The following is a 12602-nucleotide window of genomic DNA, read 5'->3' as shown; positions in this document are numbered from 1 at the left end:
AAAAAAAAAAAAAAAAAGTTGTCCACACGAAGACGAATGAAATAATGGGCCGCCTCTTTGACTGGACCTGTGGCATCGGGATGCTGACGTAAACCCTACTGCTTTGTAGCTCTCTCTATCTCTCTCTATTATTTCACAAGTATTTAAATGCTCTCTTTTGGGGTTTTTATTGGCACCCCCATAATATTTATGATGTGATTATGATGCACGAGGACGAGGGCTACAAGGAGAGATCATTAAATAAAGTAACTTGGACACAACTACTCCTAGACTATCTATCTTATAGCTCTGACTGATTTTGTTTTTCTTTTTGTCCAAAATATCTAATTAGCCCATCTTATGTAACTTCACTGTACGTAGTAGAGTACATAGGCTGTTTTTTTTTCCCTAGTGACGCAGTTAATTAAATTTTCAGGATATTTTCTATACTAAAAGTACCAAATTCAAACAAGATTTCGAATTTAGTCCATCATAGGAGTCAAACTATAAAGCAATTGAAGTAGTAGCATAGTATAATTTTGAAAGAAGAGACAAGGCTTTTAAAACCAACTTATATCACGAGGTTTCTTTGTTTTTATTACCTGGAGTTTCATTAGGTTTTTATTTTGAAAAAAATCTAACAATAAACGCAAAAGAAAAGTAAGAGCATCTTTATAGAAAAACTATTTTGAGTGTTTTTAGAGTAAATATATTATGAAAATAATGTAAGATTAGTAGTTAAAATCTTTTATTAAAAAGTTAGTTATTAGGAGAACATGTTTAAGATCATAAGATTTAATAATATAATTTTTTTAAACATATTACAATTATAAAAACTTATAAAATAACATTTAAATTGCAAACTAATAAAACTTTTACTAAAATTCAAAATACAATACTAAAGTTTTATGAAACAAAAAAAACATTAAAAATAAAAAAAACAACCAAACATATTACTTAATTAAAGCGCACAAATATTTTATTTAATTAATATATAGTTTAATGTCCAAATTTTAATTTGTGAAAAATTGTTTGCAAAAAATTGTATCTATTTACAATTTGCCACGTGAGTTTAGAACTGATGCAAGATCAGTTCTATATCAAAAATTGATCTTGTTGTTCTTTTGCTACTGTTCCTTATATTTATAATTTTAATGGATTAAGAATACCTCTTGTATGCTCCCTATAAAAATGTCCTAAGAGGTTTGTTTGTTTTGAAGGATTTATTAAAAAAGAAAAGAAGAAAAGAAGTGTGTTTCCTTTCACGTGACAAGGCTTGGCCTCTGTAGTTTTGATTGAACAAATGCTTTCGTCCATATCTAACAAAATTTATACACGTGCGAACTCTGATGTCTGACATCTCTCTGACAAATGTATTTACCTAAGTACTTTATTAAATTAACCCTACCATACTACTATTAGAAGTAAAGTAAAAAATAATATCCCAAAGCTAAGCTACGAGTCTAATAATAATCATTTTCAAGAAAATTGTAGTAGTATTTGGCTTTCGTGTTCACGTGAGCCTGGTGCTACTTATGAGCTTTATGACGTGTCTTTGTTGTGCAGCTCTTCTCAGAGAGAGAGAAGACAAAAGGAGCATCATCATCATCATCAGCTAAGTGCTGACTGCCTACAGAAACAGAACACAACACACACGAAATCATGACTACGATACGATACAATGCCTCTCTCTCTTTTGCTTACGTGTTGTCTTCTCATTCCATGAACCCCTCTCCCCCTCCCACACACACCTGATCCTGACTTTCGCGCCTCTTTTTTGACTACTTGTTGCTTTCTCTCTTTCTTTTTCACTTTTCAGCTAAGCTAATAGTAAGTGTTACTATCATCATTTTTTTTTTACGTTTTACCATTTACCTCTTTACATCACTGTGATCGCTTTATTCGATTAGAGTTTTAAAAAAATAAAAAACTGTAGCTGTTGAGATTCTTGTAATACTTGTAACTGTTGGAAGTTTCGTTTACTTGACGTTGTGATGATTCTCTACTCCATGTCTCCATCATTAGTAGTAAAATTTATCATCGTTATTAAGAAAATTATAAAAAAGCATCAAGAACCAAATGAGTTTTCTTGTCTGCTAAGCCGTAGCTGAACCAGAATAAATAAAAAATTTGATTACTCAATCACCCAATCTAAGAGGCTCATCTCTTTAAGAAAACAAAAATGTGAATATTTTAAAGATTTGCAAAGCTTTTTCGTAGTAAACCCAAAAATCCTTACGAAAGCTTGTACGGATGAAAACATAACGAAGTATGCTTCTTCTTTGCTTCTGCAACTTCTTCACCTAGTGACTCTAAAAGCCTAAATAAACAAAAGTAAAACGAATATGCCAACAGAGTCAGACCACTTTACACAAGCAAATGGGTTTTGATCAAACTGTAAACAAGAGGGGCCACTGATTTTATTACCTTGACCTGTTCCAGTAGATTTTTGGCCCGCTCGTTGGTTTTGAAATGATCGCGAACAGGCTGAGATATATATAAGCAAATCATATAATTCAGAATTATAACTCGAAGATCAAAGAAAGATTGATAGGAGACGACTTTCAATGTTCCATGATGATTCTACATTTTCTACTGATGTCAGAAACTTAGAGAAAACTACTTTTTTTTAATAACAATTGCTTGCTCATGTTTGTTGTGAGAAATAGTCATTAATAGAAGGAAGTGTACTTACTTGCAGGGTTATATTCAACGCTTTCATCAAGGCCTTCTTCAGATCATCAGGATGCAACTCGCCGCTCTCGTAGTCAGCAGCAATGTCTTCAAAGCTTTTGAAGGTCCTGACAGTTGGAAGAATTTCAAAGATCAGTATGAGATGTGATTTGCAAATCCTATATGTGATTCAGAGACCCCAAAAGTTGCAACCAAGATATTCAAAATTACTGTTTCAGCTACTCACTTGTTACCGCCGTTCTTTTCATTTTCAACATTGAACTCATTGAATCGTGGCAGAACGATATATTTGATGTATTCAAGACATGGATTGCCTTCCACAGTTCTTGGAGGGCAATAAGCTTTGTTGATCTTCTCATTAACATCAGCCTGGAATACAAAAGATCATAATAACACATGTCAGATACCTACAAAAAACTCTTTTCTGTTTTGTAAGCTTTTATAGCTACTAATTTACCTCCTCATCTTCCATAAAAATGGCAGATGATGGATCACTTTTGGACATTTTTTCTTGTCCTTGTTGGAGACCAGGAAGCATATCTGAAAAGCCATTAACAAACAGCTAAAGATGATAACAATACCGGAAAATAAGAAAGAGAAAATGCAAAGAGACATACGGTGGGACAGGATGATGGGTTTATTCTTTCTCTTAATGTCAGCACAGTATTCTCTTGCTAACATGTTTACTTTCCGCTGATCCATCCCGAGCTGGCAAATATCAGCCTACACAGGTGAAACAACAAGTATCAGTAGCAATTATATAAGTGTGCTGTATATATACATATAATCCAAAAATGCTTAATGTACCTCGAGTAAGAAAATATCCGCACACTGCATACATGGGTAAAGAATTTGAGCTGCACTCAGCACCTCGGTCTCACTACGTCCCATAATCTGCCCACACCTGTAAGATAAAGTGACATATTTCATTCAAATCCATTGTTATCGCAATTATACATGAACCAATCAGTGAGAATTAATTAATTACCTCAGGATTCGACGGAGGTTGTTTCTACGAGCAATGTCCATCACAAGAGGCCAATACTTATTCCCCTTACCATTAATTTCGTCTGATGCCCAAAGAAATGCTACTTTGTCGTTGTTCATCCCACCCGCTTGCCAAATCTCTTTGAAGTATTCTCCAACCACTCTAATCCTCTCCAAGTCACCTCCCAACTTGTTGTTCAATTGAGCAAACCAATCTGCAATCCAAATTTTCACTTGACAACCAGCTGAAGTCAATTTGTTCACATTGGTGACCTTCATCACTCCCTGTTAAGGAAATAGCAAAGTGAAACAATCAAGTTCTCATACAACAAAAAAAAGAACAAATCTATACATAAAATTTAATCAAAACAGCAGCAAGACTTTGAGTTTTGCTAATAATTTACTTAATGAAACTTACGAACATATACAATTACATGTATTTGTCCTAATGAGCTATCTTATCATTCAAACTCTATAATCCTTCAAAATGATGACACAGAATAGATATACTATTAAAACTCAACAACTCTTAAGCTGCATTTTCTACCTTGACTAAAGCATCGCCAAAAAGGCCTAAAAATTGAGAGAATGTCCGCATCAATTATAATTAGCCACTCAGAATCTCTAAGCAATTTGAAGCAAGCATAATCGAATGATAACCAACCTGGGCAATGTGCATCCTTCCTGATGGTTCAAAACCATCGTAGCAGATCGGAGCAGGCTTCTTTGCAAGAAGATTCTTCAGCTCGTCCTCTTGTATGCATTCCTCACCAATACTCCTCACAGTCTGGTATTTCATCTCAGCCTCCTCGCTCATCCTGAATTAATATTGTGCTAACCAGCTAAACCGAACGTGCATAATACGATAGGAAAACTCACAAACTTGAACTAGAGTCTGTGCTTTGTTTTCCTGAGTCGTCTATTTAAATGACACGAGGAACTATTAAGTAACTAAAGCAAGAATTTTTAAATCCAAGTTTCACAAACAAACCAAAGTCATTCATCTTGAACACTACTAAGTCATTCATCTTCTCAAACACTAAGAAACGAAACATGAAAGTAATTGAATAGGAGATAACTACAAGATTACTCACTGTAATCCGGCGGCCAAAGAAGATGCTGAGCTTGATGAGTTGACGGAAAGAGACTCCTTCTCTGTGGATGAAGCCGTTGGGATGACTCTGACAGACAATAAATACAAGAGTTACACTAGATTTTGGTTATAAAAAGTTTGATTAATGAGAGGCGTTGCTGAAGTATTGAAATCTGCGTAGGCTTCTTGCTCCAAAATTTTGTTACCTGGTGACTTTGTATCCCTACAATAACACATGATAAACAAAAAAGGAGAGTGAAATTCAGAGGCTGCGAAGGAATGTCCAAGCAATTTCTACAAGTAACTGATGAAACTTGAAAAATGAGTGGAAAGATCTGTTATTACCTTGACCTGTTTGAGCAGATTCTTGGCGCGGCTGTTAGTTTTGAAATGATCACGAACAGGCTGCAATGTGGGTCAAAGACAGATTAAAATTGTTCAATACCCTAAAATCAGTGACCTATTTACCTAAAAAGGTGTATTTTTCTATGTTCTACGATGATTTAGTTGAATCCAAACAAAAGGGTAACATTTAGTTTAAATTTCTGCTAATTTTGTAACTGCATTGTTGCAATAGAAGGAAATACTCACTTGCAGTATCTTATTCAATGCTTTTGTCAGAGCGTCCTTCAGATCCTTAGGGTGCAACTGGCCGCTTTCATAGTCAGCGGCAATGTCTTCAAAGCTTTTAAAAGTCCTGACATTTGAAAAAATGTCATTTCAAAGGTTAGTAACTTGCATTACTAAATAAACTGACAAAAGAAACATGTATTCTGAGAAAATTTGACCATAGGAAATATATCATGGCAGCCATAAGTTTGAGAGTAAACCCAGAAACCGAACACTAAACACAGAAGGTCTAAAAGAACAGGTAAAAGCTCACCTGTTACCGCCATACTTCTCATCTCGCTCAACTGTGAACTCACTGAACCAGGGTAAGATGATGTATTTGACGTATTCTAGGCATGGGTTACCTTCCACAATGTCGGGAGGGCAATAAGCTTTCTTAATCTTCACATTAACTTCAGCCTGGAAGTCAAGATCATTAAACACCACTCAACAACTATACTACTCCTCTCTGTTGGTTATTTGAACTGACTATTTTACCTCTTCATCTTCCATGAAGATGGCAGATGAAGGATCACTCTTAGACATCTTTTTCTGTCCTTGTTGAAGACCAGGAAGCATATCTACGTTACAGATAGAGATTCTCAGAAGAACACTTGAAAGGATACACAAAAGTACAAATTCAACTACAAAATGTAGAACATACGGTGGGACAAGATGACGGGTTTGTTTCCCCTCTTAGTGTTATCACAATAGTCTCTCGCTAGCAAATTTACAGTTTGCTGATCCACCCCAAGCTGGCAAATATCAGCCTGCAAAGTTTAAGAGAACGTTTCAACAACAATTAATCAAAAGGTCGATGCACTTGATATAGATAAATCAGAGCGCAGCTAAACACAGATTGTCAGGATCCAAAGACGACTAATGAGAGTAAGACTAAACGTGGGAGCAACTTAAACAAAATACATATTAAAGTACCTCGAGGAAGAAAGTATCAGCACATTGCATGCATACATACAGAATATGAGATGCACTCAGCTCCTCAGTTTCACTCAAACCCATAATAGGCATACACCTGATAAGACCAGAAACATACTCATGAATGTCTATCATCACCATTCACATAACTGCATAAATGAAATGTGTCTATACCGTTTTATCTGGGCGAGACTATTTTTGCACGCAATATCCATCACAAGAGGCCAGTACTCCTCCCCCCTAGCATTTATTTCATCGGATGACCATAGAAACTCTACATTCTCAGTGTTCATCCCGGCTGCCTGAAATATCTCCTTATAATAGTCTCCGACAATCCTGATTTTCTTCAAGTCACCTCCTAACTTGTTGTTCATATATGCAAACCAATCTGCAATCCAAATTTTCACTCGGCAACCAGCAGAAGTCAATTTGTTCACATTCAAGATCTTCATCAGTCCCTGCCAAGGTAATAGCAGAGTTAAACACACTAGCAGAAGCTTCTCACTTAAAAAAGAAGTATGAAAGAATTCCAAAGCATGCTACGCAATATAAAACAAGGATATGAGAAACGTTATTACCTGAGCGATATGCATCCTCCCTGATGGTTCAAAACCGTCATAGCAAACCGGAGCAGCCTTCTTAGCCAGAAGATCCTGCAGCTCATCATCATGTATGCATTGTTCGCCAACACTTCTGACTACATTGTATCTTTTTTCGACCTCCTCACTTATCCTGAACCAATAAAGATCTAATCCGCTAAGCTAACAAATGAAAATATAAACTCCAACATTGGCTTCATTCATTTTTTGGATCCTAGGCAAGAAAAGTAAAGGTGAGAAAGAGAGAAGAAACTTACTGTAATCCGGAGGGCAAAGAAGAAGCCTGAGTTTGTTCATTGATGGAAAGAGCCTCCATCTCTGACGATAGAGCTGTTTCTGAGAATCAAAAACACAAAAAAATGAATCAAAGTTTGAAACTTTAAGCAGAAAAGGAGTCAGACAGAAGTAACACCTTATCCTATCTTCTCCTCTATCTATATTGTTACCAAGCTCTTGTTTTTTTCTTACTTACTCACACTAGTCCTCCGTATCACCAACACAAAGTAATTTATACAAAGTTGGAAGCTTTAGCATATATATCGATCTGGGCTTTGTGTGTTTTTAGATCGACTTCAATCTAGAAACTGGCATTGACTCTTAAATTTCAGAACTCTTATTGCAAAAAATCTCCCAATATAACCGAACAGAGAAACGACTTCTGGGTAAAGAAAATAATCATGGATTCGAATAGGAAGACAATTTGAACTGACCTCTGCGATTCTCGTCGGCGTTCGTATTCACTCCGTGAAAAGTCTGAAACCTTGTGGAAAGAAGAAGAAGAAGAAACAGAGAAGAGAAACCCTTTTGACTCCAAGAAAAAGGAAATATAAATCAGAACCCGGTTTGATCCGGTTCACTAAAATTCGGTTTATTATGGTTAAGATTCTTGTGCTCATCTCATTCAACACTTTAAAACTCTTTAAGATTAGGAAAAAGACACATTTATTTCAGCTCTCTTATTTCTGCTCTGGAGAACTTGAAGACAAACTTTTTAGCATTCTTCAATAACCCATCAATAGCCATACTTCTTGGGGACAAAGTCCTGTTTTGAGATCTGTTTATTTGGATTTAGATATGTAACCATACAATATTTCAGAGTTTCAGTTTTGTATCAAAGTTGAGTTTTGACAGAGTTCTCAACTTTTGTTTGGGTTGGTTTCAACTAACATGTGTAATGATATATTAAAACGTAATGTTTTTTATGTTCTAGTATCCTCTAAACTCCCACCAGACAAAAGAAACATAGGACTAATCCCATAAAGAAAAATAAACACGAAAAATCGAATCCTATATCTAAAGAGAACTTAAAAGAACCCCAAGACCATTTACAAATGTATTTCCTCTAGGTCTTCTTCTTGTGGGGGAGCAATGTGGTAACACATGATATGAACATTTTCACCTTGTGGGGTTTGGGATTGGTATTGCTGACAAAACCAGAGAAGATTCAACTTCCGGAGAAGTATATCACGACAACAAGCTTGGTCCATTTTCCACAGCAGTACGAGCTTGGCCGTGGTTATTATTGTTCCCGTGCCTTGACATTTGTATGTCATGAGATACATGTGTTCTCTTTTTTGCATACGGAGCTCCTCTTGCTGCATTTATTTTTACAGTGCAGCTCATATAAGTTTTCTCAGAGACTAAATACAGTTTCTTAGTGTCTACAGAAGACAGAAATGAATGTTTTACCTGCAATCTGCTGTGCCCGAAGAATGTTCTGTCGTCTTTTCCACCATATCATTGCACATGCAACAATCAACAGTAATGCTAGACTAACACCAAATGCTATCCCAATCTTGGCTCCTGAAGAAAGGTGAGGTCCGCAAGCTGGAAGCCCTGGGATTCCGCAAAGACCTGCATTATCTGTGAAGCTGCAGAGATAAGAGTGACAGTTACCAGCTGAGTGAGTGATTTTTTCCAACAGCATTCTTCACATGCCAAATCCAAACATTTTAAAGACTCTGATTGAAAATATTCTTACTTGAAGCTTGCTCTGTGCAACAGCCTCCCACCTACAGCCGCTGGTACTTTTCCTGACAAAGAGTTTCCATTGAGATTCCTGCAACCACAATTAAAAGATTTTATATTGCTTGACCATGTCAACTCCATTGGCTACTAAAAATGATATGGACCAAAGAAAGAACAAAATCGAGAGAAACTGAATAATCTTACAGAATCCGCAGGGATGTTAATTCTCCTAAGGTTTCAGGGATAGATCCATTGAAAGAATTGTAAGAGAGGTCTCTGCAAAGATACATAAAGATTCAGCTTCAGGGCTCAGAATCGAAAAGTTAACGCATCAAGTACTCAAATTAATAAACAAACTGATTACTTACAATACTTCCAAGCTGGTAACACTTCCAAGTGATGCAGGTATTCCTCCTTGAATGCTGTTTTGACTCAAGTTTCTGAAATATGAAAAAGATATTGATCAAGATGCTTTCACTGTAAGGAGAAATTCAACAAGTTCAGGAATGACAGAGCTAATGACACCGACACGACAAGTCATTTGCAGTATTAAGAATGTATTGACTTACATGCTCTGAAGATGTTTTAGTTTTGATATGTCGTTTGGTAGGAAACCTTTCAGACCTTGGTTATCAAGATCACTGCAAAATAACAACAAGGTTTGTCTATTCAAAAACCTGATAGAAGACCAGAAACTCAAAGAGAGATCCTTTAACTCTAAACTAATGAGATACCTAAATAAAAAGAAAGAGTTCATATATCTCTTGACTTATGTAGATGTTTAGACTTCATATAAATTATATGATTAATGTATATGCACAAAACAAAAGGAACGGAGCTATACAGTCCATCAATGAACCATCGGCTGGTGTTCTTGTCCAGCTGACAATCAGCTCCACTCCATGGATGTTGTGGGGGAATACATGGATCACCATTCCATCCAAACCTTGATGGAAGTGCTAAAGCTTTTTTCATTTTCTGTAATGCACCGACTGAAATAGAAAATAGCGAGTAAGTATAAGACGTTAGCGTGAAACTATAATCCAATGATCCAAAAAGAAAGAAATCAAACAACCAGCTTGATATTCAAGAGCTAACTAGAAGAAAGTAAGAGGCACACACGTTCAGATAGCCAAACTTAATGAGCATCTATTCAAGTAAAAGAACAGCAATGATCATAAAACGTGTGTTGTGTACCTTCATCTCGTAATGTTTTAAACTCAGCGGTGATGATCTCAAAGACCTCAATTGCATTGATAATAGCACGACCACCAGCCTTGGGTTGTAGAACGACTGTTAAGGTTCTTCCACTCACAGTCACTGTAGCATTGAGAACAAGTGCTGCATATCTGTCGCCACTCATCTTTATGATATCCACATCTTCAAAGAAAGTGTCGCCATTTATCACAACATCAAACACCCTTTTGCCTTCAGCAGTGATTGTAGCATCAATCTCTGCAAAGTGCAACCACACTGAGTACTTACTGTTTGGTTCCACATCCAGGCTATATGTTAAATCTGGTTGGTCGTCTGTACTAACTAAAGCTGACTGATACAGTGCTTCCGGATAAAAGTTTGGCGAAACGGATGCTTTCTTGATAGTATTCTCAGTTGATCTTGGAGAATCAGCGCCTTTACCAAAAGATCTCCTCGGATTCCAAAACCTATCACCACCCCAATGATCCGCACCGTAATCTTCACCAAACCTTGGCTTACCAGTACCACAAGCCAACCTGGTGGCAGTTCTAAGTATCACTCCTTGGCCCCAACCTTGACCAAAGTTGTAAGCTTTCTCATCAACCTGGAGAACCTCAATACTAAGGATGGCAGGATCACCATGACCTGTACTATGGAAACATATTGTAGCTGTCCCACCCATAAGAAAGATGCGAGCCTCAGCGAAGACTTGATCATCTTCACTACTCCAACCGGATTTGAGAGAGGAAATCTGAGTCCCTTCAATAGATATGTCAAAGAGAGGCTCTTTGTCGAAGTTAGGTTGATCAACAACTCCAAAGAAGATCCTAACTGAGTAGTGTCCCTTTGGCACTCGGACAATGTTGTAGCAATTGTTTGGACCTCCAGAGATGGGGAAATATCGAAGTGTCTTCAATGGAGGAGTTATATAACTAGGAGATGTTGCATTGGCAGGTATGCCTCCAGTGTAGGCAATATCTTTGAACCAAAGAGCATAAGTTGGCGGGGTTCGGACATTTTTTCGAGCTCCACAACTAATCCGCAAGGCATATGGAGCTTCAAAAGCAAAAAAAAAAAAAAAACTAAATCATTGGATATTCAACAAATCCACAAAATGTATCAGTTCATATTCATTAGAAACATAGTAAAAACCTTTCCTTTGATGCTCGAGCTTATAAAACAGGTCAATGTATGATAAAAATAGTACTAGACGCAGATCAAATATGCTCTCAATCAAATACATGTTTCAAGAAATAGCAACTCGTAAATCTTGAAGAATCAAGAATTTCAAAAATCGTTGATGTCAGTTGAAAGAGAATAAGAAAGCTGGTGTGAATCCAATTTTACAAAGTCAGTATTGATCGGGAAAGAAGAAGCGGTGAAAAGAAAAGGACAGAGTAGTAATTAATTCAAGTGAAATGCAAATCAAGATTTCGATTCAAGAAAAGAAGATAGTTGCCAAGAATGAAGTAAAGGGAGAGTAGTCAAGAATCTGGTAGAAAAAAACGAACCTGGTCGAGCTGACGAAGAGGGAAGACGAAAAGAGAAAAAGAGAAGACATGAGAGGATAAATCGAAGCATCTTTTGTTGATCTCTCTATACAAGAAGAATCCCAAAACTATATTGCTCCTCTTCTCTCACACACGAATCTCTCTCTCTATCTGCAAGAGTCTCTCATTTGGCCATTTTAGCACTGACTTAACTTTATTTGGTTCGTTTGTTTTGTTTTCCTTTTCGGTAAGACTTGAGGGAAGAGAGAGAGATAGAGAGAGCAGCAAGCAAGGGGACGTGAGTGCAGGTAAAAACAAAGCTCCGGTACTGAAATTATATATTTAATCTTATTTAATGCTCCCACCTCTTTATTTTTCTTATATTTTGGGTGTGAATGGTTGCAGTGGTTGGGACGGACAAATCTATCTGCGGATCAGACCATTTTTTATTTATATTCATTATTTATAGTCCGCACTACTGCAGTTTACAGAAAATAGAAACAAAACCGCAGCGGACCAACTGTGGTCCATTTTTTTTTACAAATAGAGTTGGACCGCAGCGGTTTGTTGTCCACACTTAGGGTTTGAATGGTAACTGCGGTCAGGGCGGCCAAATCCGTCTGCGGTCTGGACCGCTCTATTTTTGGGGCGGACTACAGACCGCTGCGGACCAACTCTATTAGTATACAAAAGCGGTCCGCAGTTGGTCTGCAGCGGTCTTGTCTCTACTTTAATTGGACCGCACCACTGCGGACTATATTTGTTGAATGGTAAATTAAAAACGGTCCAGTCCGCAGATAGATTTGGCCGCCATGACCGCTGCAACCATTCACACCCTTTGTAACATCCGCGAACCAGATTTTGTGATTTTGGGAGGAGTGTCGATCGACACCCTAGTGGCATCGATCGACACCACTAATTTCTGGGTTCGACCGGTTTGATTTAATTCGCGATTTTTCGATTAGGATGGTTTGGTTAGTGGTTTAACTGGGTATTTAAAGGGGAAATCGACAAAATAAGGGTTTAGTCTTTTTCCTCTGTCGCCGTTTT

At 37.1% G+C, this 12602-nt stretch overlaps 2 protein-coding genes across 3 annotated transcripts; both read right to left on the bottom strand.

The window, feature by feature from the left end:
- LOC104757177 (tyrosine--tRNA ligase 2, cytoplasmic) lies at window positions 2044–7707 on the bottom strand. Of its 2 annotated transcripts, none has more exons than XM_010479901.2 (21): window positions 7608–7707; window positions 7155–7233; window positions 6877–7030; window positions 6473–6756; window positions 6299–6395; window positions 6027–6132; window positions 5861–5943; window positions 5637–5782; window positions 5345–5450; window positions 5099–5158; window positions 4960–4976; window positions 4755–4841; window positions 4325–4478; window positions 3662–3945; window positions 3481–3577; window positions 3291–3396; window positions 3131–3213; window positions 2900–3042; window positions 2675–2780; window positions 2407–2466; window positions 2044–2299 (listed from the first exon to the last, which is right to left on the bottom strand). In XM_010479901.2, the coding sequence occupies exons 2-21, from the start codon at window positions 7211–7213 to the stop codon at window positions 2279–2281; spliced, it is 2253 nt and encodes a 750-aa protein (XP_010478203.1). In that variant the 5' UTR covers window positions 7214–7233; window positions 7608–7707; the 3' UTR covers window positions 2044–2278. The 2 variants fall into 2 exon arrangements, with proteins under 2 accessions (XP_010478203.1, XP_010478204.1); XM_010479902.2 differs by having other exon boundaries at window positions 7155–7227; window positions 7608–7682.
- On the bottom strand, window positions 8054–11871 carry LOC104757176 (putative leucine-rich repeat receptor-like serine/threonine-protein kinase At2g14440). The gene is made up of 9 exons (XM_010479900.1): window positions 11574–11871; window positions 10063–11118; window positions 9710–9857; window positions 9435–9506; window positions 9234–9305; window positions 9070–9141; window positions 8879–8956; window positions 8587–8768; window positions 8054–8492 (listed from the first exon to the last, which is right to left on the bottom strand). Exons 1-9 carry the CDS (start codon window positions 11641–11643, stop codon window positions 8362–8364), a joined length of 1881 nt encoding a protein of 626 aa, XP_010478202.1. The 5' UTR covers window positions 11644–11871; the 3' UTR covers window positions 8054–8361.

The sequence above is a fragment of the Camelina sativa genome, chromosome 17, assembly GCF_000633955.1.
Source record: "Camelina sativa cultivar DH55 chromosome 17, Cs, whole genome shotgun sequence".
NCBI classification, from domain to species: Eukaryota; Viridiplantae; Streptophyta; class Magnoliopsida; order Brassicales; family Brassicaceae; genus Camelina; species Camelina sativa.
The sequence above is the reverse complement of the archived record's forward strand: the minus strand, read 5'-3'. Positions and strand labels throughout refer to the sequence as shown.

What these genes read in the sequence shown, in the direction of transcription:
- LOC104757177 (XM_010479901.2), bottom strand. Translation starts at nt 7,213, where the DNA reads ATGGAGGCTCTTTCCATCAATGAACAAACTCAGGCTTCTTCTTTGCCC. An exon ending in CATTGAATAAGATACTGCAA is followed by an intron (nt 5,159 to 5,344) that starts GTGAGTATTTCC and finishes CCCACATTGCAG; the next exon opens with CCTGTTCGTGATCATTTCAA. An exon ending in ATCTACTGGAACAGGTCAAG is followed by an intron (nt 2,300 to 2,406) that starts GTAATAAAATCA and finishes TTGTTTATTTAG; the next exon opens with GCTTTTAGAGTCACTAGGTG.
- LOC104757176 (XM_010479900.1), bottom strand. Translation starts at nt 11,643, where the DNA reads ATGCTTCGATTTATCCTCTCATGTCTTCTCTTTTTCTCTTTTCGTCTT. An exon ending in CTAAAACATCTTCAGAGCAT is followed by an intron (nt 9,306 to 9,434) that starts GTAAGTCAATAC and finishes TTCATATTTCAG; the next exon opens with AAACTTGAGTCAAAACAGCA. An exon ending in TCGGGCACAGCAGATTGCAG is followed by an intron (nt 8,493 to 8,586) that starts GTAAAACATTCA and finishes AAATAAATGCAG; the next exon opens with CAAGAGGAGCTCCGTATGCA.